This window comes from Lupinus angustifolius, unplaced genomic scaffold, assembly GCF_001865875.1.
Source record: "Lupinus angustifolius cultivar Tanjil unplaced genomic scaffold, LupAngTanjil_v1.0 Scaffold_50_83, whole genome shotgun sequence".
NCBI classification, from domain to species: domain Eukaryota; kingdom Viridiplantae; phylum Streptophyta; class Magnoliopsida; order Fabales; family Fabaceae; genus Lupinus; species Lupinus angustifolius.
The window spans coordinates 6,476-14,901 of NW_017722411.1; the positions used below are offsets into that span (position 1 = coordinate 6,476).

The 8,426-nt window shown below is 33.9% G+C and overlaps 1 protein-coding gene across 1 annotated transcript; it reads left to right on the forward strand.

Annotated features, from left to right (window-relative positions):
- The first annotated feature begins 431 nt into the window (after positions 1-431).
- On the forward strand, positions 432-7,881 carry LOC109338988 (kinesin-like protein KIN-7N). The gene is made up of 18 exons (XM_019576338.1): positions 432-657; positions 731-820; positions 1,392-1,510; positions 1,602-1,715; positions 1,809-1,890; positions 1,985-2,052; positions 2,156-2,233; positions 2,318-2,460; positions 3,032-3,134; positions 3,230-3,310; positions 4,047-4,115; positions 4,186-4,245; positions 4,377-4,517; positions 4,800-5,099; positions 5,394-5,486; positions 5,943-6,101; positions 6,197-6,463; positions 7,334-7,881. Exons 1-18 carry the CDS (start codon positions 513-515, stop codon positions 7,682-7,684), a joined length of 2,463 nt encoding a protein of 820 aa, XP_019431883.1. The 5' UTR covers positions 432-512; the 3' UTR covers positions 7,685-7,881.
- Positions 7,882-8,426: the final 545 nt, after the last annotated feature.

The window sequence follows — 8,426 nt, forward strand, 5'->3', positions numbered from 1 at the left end:
ATGCTTTTCATGTTCAAAACCTAAAGAACTAAAAGTCTGAAACACATTATTATTATCGATTACCAGATTAAGTAATTTAAATTGACAACAATATAATAACTAAAACTACAAATCACAAATCTATCCATACCTAAAATCCTTAACCGAGATATTGAAGGTTGGAACCCGGATGTGTATATGAAGAGTTCTTTGTTGTTAGAGATAAAACTTACTTAAAAATATATAGATATTGAAAATTATTGTTCTTGCACTATCAGCCAGGGAGAAAACAATACAAATACACTATCCCTAACATATAATTTGAAAATTTCAATCCAACTTATATTAAACAAACCCAATACATACTCAGTCCCAAAAACTCAATCTACTTTCCAAAAATGTCCTTTGAGCCCAGGCCCACAGTTTGAACTAAAATAACAAATAAGGGCATTTCCGTCGATTTAACAAAATTTCAAATCCAACATAGACGTTGCAGTGTTGAAGCGGAGCGCGCCCATCGGAGAAGAATCAAAATGGAGAAGATCTGCGTCGCCGTTCGAGTTCGTCCCTCAACTTCCGAAGATTCCTTCAATGGTAGCTTCTGGAAGGTCGAAGAGAACCGAATCACTCTTCATAGAACTCATGACACTCCTCTCTCCGGTTCATCTTATGCTTTTGGTATGTTATTGTTTCCGTCTCCAAATTCATTTCAAGTTTTGCTTTGATTTTCACTAATTGTCGTTATTTTCAGATCATATATTTGATGAAAGTAGCACAAATGCTAGTGTTTATAGCCTCCTCACTAAGGATATCATTCATGCTGCGCTCGATGGATTTAATGGTATGTTTCTAATTCATATTTTTGAAATTTCATTCATTTACGTTCATACGTTGTTAGTTTTCAGCTTTGTTCTAATAATTATAATTAAGATTTAAAGTAGACTAAACATTACCTCATAGGCTTAGCTTCGGCCAATTTTAATTGTTAAGTTCCATATTAGTTGAGTATAGGAGTAATTTTACTTTGTATTAATAATAATAATAATTTGAGCAATCCCTTCACGATCTAACTTTCTGGGTGGAGTTAAATTCTGTTACTCGAATATAGATATCCAGTTTTGAGTGAGGTGAGCTAAGTATTAAGTATCACACTAATTGGGATATGAGTAAAGAACCATTTATAAGGACTGGAATAACAGTCCTCTTAGTAGTGTTCTCAAAATCATATACTTTGAGTATATGGGGTAGCACAATGCACGAGGATCCCACCTATCTATTAAAATATATATTTTGATTTGTATAGCATGTTATGAGTATGTGTGTATTTGAATTTAATCAATTTATTTGTAATGACTCCATCGTCAGTTGCTTTATGACATCAGTGTTAATTATTGAGATTATTATGTGGCCAGGAACTGCATTTGCTTATGGGCAGACCAGTAGTGGCAAGACCTTCACCATGAATGGTTCTGAAAATGATCCAGGAGTAATTCCTCGAGCTGTTAAAGATGTGTTTGAAAAAATGGAGAGGGTTGGTATTGATAAATATGAGTTGTTTTAATAGTCTGCTTAGTGATTATTACTGCACTGCTGATGTTTGGTTTCACCAATTTAATCCTCAGATGTCTGATCGAGAGTTTCTGATTCGAGTTTCGTACATGGAGATCTATAATGAAGAAATTAACGATCTTCTCACTGTTGAAAATCAGAAACTGCAAATTCATGAGAGTTTGGAGGTTAGCTAGCTGCCACTTGAATTATCAATTATACTTAATGTAGAATTGCAACAGTATACATGTATAGATGTACTAATTTACTATTTTTTTCAGCGTGGAGTATTTGTTGCAGGGCTCCGAGAGGAAGTTGTCAATAATGCGGAACAGGTCTTAAATCTCATTAATGCGGGGGAAGGTTTGTAGTTCTACCTTTATATTGTAATTTTCTTTTGAAGTAGGAATGTACATGCTATAATTAAGTTTAAAAATATTGTTTGATATTTTTACAGTTAACAGACACTTTGGTGAGACAAACATGAATGTTAGGAGTAGCAGATCACATACAATATTTAGAATGGTATGCCTTTTAATTTTTTTTGCTTTGTTTGTGATACATGTGTTTTACAGAAAACCCGTCCTTGTAAACATACTAGATCAATTCTATTCAATCGAATATGCAGGTGATTGAAAGCAAGGGGAAGGATTCAAATTCTTCTAGTGATTGTTCAATTAGTGATGTTGTTCGAGTTTCCGTCTTGGTTTGTATTAATTTTTCATACACCTTTCTTTTGAGAATTTCTTGCAAGTAAGTTGAATACTTATTGTTGAGTTTTTGGAATTAGAATTTAGTAGATTTAGCTGGTTCTGAGAGAATTGCTAAGACTGGAGCTGACGGAGTACGTTTAAAAGAAGGAAAAAGTATTAACAAGAGCTTGATGATTTTGGGAAATGTTATTAACAAACTAAGTGATGGTTCAAAGCAAAGGTATACTTCTTTTAGTTTAATTTTGATGTTCTATGACTGTAAAGTTTTTTCACCATTTACTAATCATGCATTATCATATTTGTAGTTTTTGTTATGAGAGTCACTTTTTTAATAACAGGATAATGCATTATTGGATGATAATATAAAACTTTTACAAAAAAAAAAAATTAAATTCATCCCCTGCCTTCTATACACTATTTAATACCTTAAAATGTTAGTTTTGTCTTGTTTATTTTGTTTTCTTCTTGCTGTATTCAGGTCCTCTTAGTCTTTAGGTTCCTTTGTTTTATGCTGAAAGGGTAGTTTCGGGTTTTCTCTTTATTGTAATGGTTTTTTTGGGGTTTTCTCCTTTCTTTCTATTTTAGTTAGCTTTTCTGTTTTTACAGTTAAAAGGGTAGTTAGATCTTTCTGTTTTTAGGCTTTGTATAAATATTCATCTTCATCCTTCAATAAATCATACTGAGGCATTATTTTCTTTTCTCTTCTTCAACCTTAATCTCTTCTTCATGGTCTGCTTCTGTGCTAAGATAAAAGGTAATAATGTCTGACTGTTTTCATTTTTTTTTGGCAGAGGGCATATCCCTTATCGTGATAGTAAATTAACCCGTATACTCCAACCTGCTCTTGGTGGTAATGCCAAAACATCCATTATTTGTACCATAGCACCAGAAGAGGTAGAGGCTGTTGTTTCAGTTTTATATTACTCTTTTCATATTTGCTGATTAATATGTAAAGTTAATACTCAATATTTGTCAAACTATTTATTTAGATTCACATTGAAGAAACAAGGGGAACTCTTCAGTTTGCTAGTAGAGCCAAACGCATCACAAACTGTGTTCAAGTGAATGAGGTCTGAGTATTTTCTGCACATCAAGCTTACTATTTTGTCACCTTATTTAGTTTTATTTTCTTTCTTGTATGTTTGGTATCGTTAAATTGTTTTCTGTTTTCCCTTGATTTCACTACTCTCTACACCAGCATGATCTGGTCCAGGTTTTATGGGTGTTTGTGTGAGGTTCGATGAACTGTGAAATGTTTACCTTTCACAGTAACTTTTCAAATTTACCATGCAGCTCTTACAGAGCATGCATACATATTATAGTGATTTGTTTTCTTAAATATGCAAAAATTTGAAGAAATATTAAAGCAATCCATGCATACAGGTAAGAATTGCCCTGTTCAGGCTGTCACAGCATATGCAGTTTAAAGTATTATGTTGCCTAGTGCATGATGGTTCACATGAATGAACATTCTCATTTCTACGCAACTAACTATTGGAGCAGAGAATATCGGTCTGCCATTTTTTATTTTTTAGAATTATATGACGAGGCTTGCTCATGCCAAATGGTATGTATGAAAGAACAAGAAATTGGATTAAGCCTAGCATTCTCTCTAGATTTTACTTGTTCTTTTAGGAAATACGATTTTACTTGTTCTTTTAGGAAATACTCTAATTTTTTTAATAATGAAACTTCAGTGTCTTCCCAGCTATATGCATGTATTATTTGTCCCCATTTGCATGCTGGTTTTTCCATTTCTATCACTTTCCTGGCCAAATCTGTTTTCTGATTGTAAGAACTTTTCAGATTTTGACAGATTCAGCCTTGTTAAAGCGGCAACAGTTAGAGATAGAGGAGCTACGCAAGAAACTTCAGGTAATTGTCTTCTGATGATAATTTTTGCTTTCAAGTCAGACAATCTCACGTAATGAAAATTTCTATCTAGGGATCCCATGCTGAGGTGCTCGAGCAAGAGGTTCTTAAACTCAGAAATGATTTGCTCAAGGCAGGTTTTTCCTTTTGAGTTTCTCTGCACTCTTCAGAGTTAGCACTTAGTTACTATATTCACGCTAAAGTATTAAATGAACTCTATTTTATCCTTTTGTATTACTAACCTGTTCATATTACATTGTTTAGTTTGAATTGGAGCGTGGGAAGCTTGAAATGGAACTGAGGGAGGAGAGGAAGTCACGTGATCAATGGATTCTGGAGCAACGGATGAAACTTGAAAATTCCAGTTCTATAACTTTCTCAGACTGTGGGACTAATGACAGTCAGGTACACCTAATGAGTGAATGAAATAACATGACCATAAAAGAACCTGTTTACTGCTACTAAGTTTTCATCTAGCCATGAGCCTGTACAAGTAAAGTTATTCATTTATCTGCTATAATTGGATCCTTATGTTACTTTGCATTTATAAGAATATTTTTAGTTTAATTCTCCTGTAAGAATTCTCAGTTTTGTACTGGTTTATAATCAACTCGATTCCTTTTCCATGCATTTCTTCGTGATATTTGTTGCCAATTTTATTGTTGCAATAACATTTTGTAATATTAGGGACAGGGATCTTTGAGGCAGAGATTTACGGAAGAGTGCAGCGACATTAATAGTACATCTGAAGGAGATATTTTTAAATCTCCCTGTTTAAAGACAGCTCCGAGTGCTTTTGTTGCCAGGCGACCAAAGTATACAACGTTGCCAGATTGCAGCCCTCCTCCAGATGCTTTCAGCAATGTGGCTGATGAAGATATGTGGATGAAAATGAACAATGGTTATGTTGCAGACCTTGATTCACTTCAAACTACTCCCATTCAAAAATTTCAATCATTCCCAACAAGTGATTCTACTCCTGTGACTGTGAGTTCATATTTTTTTTACCGAAGCAATTTTCTTTTATATCTTGTACTGCTGTTCTTTTGAACCCATCATTCCATCCATATCTTCCCAGCGAAGTTAAAAGAATGGGAAAAGTTGGGATGCATAGGTTGTTCCTCTTGTTGATGATATCGTTTCTTCTTTTTCTGAGTTATTCTTGTTATTTTTACTATTTTCATTTTCACCAAATGTTATTTATCCATTATAGTCACCTTAGCATGATTATCCATTAATGTTTATATGGTCTGATTTTATCATTTTGCTCATGTTTATCAGGGTCGTTTAAATGAAATTGAAAAGTATGAACGAGAGACTCAAGAGTTGAGGAGTCAGCTGGAACTTGCTAATACAAAGATTAATGAACTAGAGGTCAGTATATGATGTACTATTACTCTCCTCCCTTGTGAAAATGAAATTTGACGTTAATAAACTTGTGATTAAGGTAGAAGATCAACAGAAGAAAATTGTTTGACTTGATACTGTGAATATAAAGGGGTCTTATCTCCAGTATTAAATTCCTGATTACAATAATGATAATGATATATGTATGTTGTTTGCCCTCTCCTAGGACATTTCTAATTTGGTTTCTCAATATTATGAATCCATCTGGTGCTTCTGGTACAGAGATAGCAGAGTTTCCCACTTTCTGCACAGTTGAATATTCATAAAATGCTATCTTGTTCTTGCTTCATATGAGAATTGAAGACTTGCTACTCTATATTCCTCGTATGGGCTTGATGTTATGTACATTGCTTTGTCTTTTGAGCTCTTTTCTAATAAATTGTTCTGTATATCGTGCCTGGATGTTGATGCACATGAATCCAGAGAAAGCATTCAGATGAAGTAACATTGAGCAAGCAATTAATGGGTGAGACGCCTGAACATCAACAAGAAACCCAAATAATTCAAGAATTGCCTCTTAGGTTATCTAAATCTGTGGAGGATTTCAAAGACAGCTTTGAGGAGGTTTTGTCAGCAATGCAGGTTGAGTGTGTGCACTAAATCAGTTTCTTTCAACCTTAATTTGCCTTGATCAATCAAGAAACATTAAATTAATTTCCACCTGTGGTCTAAAACAGAGGTTTGCATCTGTTGGTAAATTATCAACAACAAAGGTGCTTTCAACCATAAGTGAAATTGGTGCACAGCTATTTGCAACATTGGAAGCTAACTTCACCATGAATAGGGATAATGAAAAGTCTTCCTCTGGGAATTATGCTTTAATGGATGAACAACAAAAAGTGTTTCGTGAGAGGATGAATAATATAATTACATCACTTGAGTTATCAGACTGCTCAACAGTAGAATGGCAGGAGAGGAGTCCATTGTGCAGCTGTGAACACAAGGTAGTTTTCTGGCCACATATATCAAGATATCAATCATCAATGATGATTTTATTGTTTGCTTCGGATATATTCTGTTTTTGTTTTAGAATTCTGTTGCCATTAAAGTCATTTAGTCCTTCCTTGAAGAATATGCACATTAGATCAGGATTGTAAGGAAAAAAATGTTAGTTAATGACAACCTCTAATCAGTCTCATGGTCTCCTTGTATCAAATATAACATGCTCTTTAAATTAAACAAAAACTAAAATACATATTATTGCTGATTTTTGTTTGAATGCAAAAAAATAGAAACAAATTTCCTTATACCTTCAAATGAAGCGGAATGATAGCTTCTACTGAAGAAATGATTTGAGAAATTATAGATAGTTTTTTCTACACCAAATATTGATTAGAAATATTAGAAGATTTGTTTCCCTGTTTGTTATGTTTTGGTTCTACAACTTCTACTTGCTTCATATTGTGGTAGCTTTGTCCTATCCTTATGAATTGACAGAATTGTCATCATGGTATATCCGAAGTTGAACATAATGAATGTGGGAAAAGCTCTGAGGAATTTCTATTAGATAGAGATAAACAATCAGGGAAATTACTCGATGGAGGTAGAGATTGAGCTCTATTATAGAATCAAATGTCAATGAAGTAACAAGTAAAAAATTGATTTTTTTAGATAAGCCAAAGTTCAGGCAGAATGAAGCTGCAGATAGCTTAGAGTCTATAAAATGATTTCAGTTGTGTCTGCACAAATTTGTGCACTTAATTTTTTAAAGAGCACCATAGTTGCAAAGATTGAACGGCATTCTAGCATAAATTTTAGGCAAAGCATAGTATAGTTTTTTCTTCATTATCTTCAACTAATTTTTTGTCACACAGGGCTCTGGTTTGGGACGAGAAAATGCTTACTCAAAGGAGGTTTTGAATGAAAGATATGGAAGCCTGGAAAAGGAGTTCCTACTTTTGAAGGAAGAAAAAGACTCTCTGCTTCAGAAGTTCACTGAATCATCCGAGAAACTAGCAATGGTTACAAGCCAGAAGGAAAATACTGTGAAAGATTTAAATACTGAAGTACAGAGAAGGAAAAATCTAGAAGGGGAGATTAAGCAGTTTTATGCAGCTTTTGCCCTTCGTCAGAAATCACACAATTCCTTCCACAGTGAATGTAAGACCATAGTTGAGAAATTGAGAGCCCAGACTCCAATTTCAGTGCCTAAATCTTTTGATTGACAAGACTAGATAGTTGTAGCTTGTATACCTTTATTTATATTGGTGTGTTGTTTCTCATGTATTAAATATCTTAACAGTTAATCCATGTATTAAATATCTTTCCAAGTAGCTGTGCACATTCTTGGTGTTTTTGCTTGGGAGGTGGCTGGGATAAATTATAAAAATATGAATTCTGAATTAGAAACGTTGTTGGTACAGCATTGTTGGGACGACGTTCTTTTTGGTACTTTGTTGTTGAAAGGATTAGAGGCTAGGCCTCCATGGAACAGGGCGTTGTTAAATGACTGAGAGTTCATGTATTTAAATCGTGAAAACAATGTTACACTATAAGCTTTCATATTCTTAAACTCCACTAGGTAAAGAGGCTTTTGCACTGGTGTCTGAGAATTTATTGTAAATGGGATAAAATAGAACTGTTCGTTATAATTGTTTCAAATGTTTATTAGTACAAATAACTTTGTAACACCAATTGGTCTAGTGGTGTACCCTACTAGATCGACTTGTCAAGGGTTCGATTCCTGTGAACAACATTTGTTGGAGGGCAGTCTCAAACCTTGAAAAAGATTAGTTCTCTACCAAAAAGTGAGGGAATAGCCTTGATAGTACCCAAAAAAATAACTTTGTAACATTATCAAATAGATGAAACAATTGTGCCAAAAATATTAAGAAAACTGGTTTGTACAATATAATTACGAGGTGCAGTTTTTCTGTATGCATGAAAGAAGTAGCTGGAGGAAGTACA

Excerpts from the sequence above, each read along its gene's own strand:
- LOC109338988 (XM_019576338.1), top strand. The coding sequence starts at position 513 with ATGGAGAAGATCTGCGTCGCCGTTCGAGTTCGTCCCTCAACTTCCGAA. Across the intron at positions 1,891-1,984 it reads TCTCATTAATGCGGGGGAAG|TTAACAGACACTTTGGTGAG; the intron begins GTTTGTAGTTCT and ends ATATTTTTACAG. Across the intron at positions 4,518-4,799 it reads GTGGGACTAATGACAGTCAG|GGACAGGGATCTTTGAGGCA; the intron begins GTACACCTAATG and ends TTGTAATATTAG.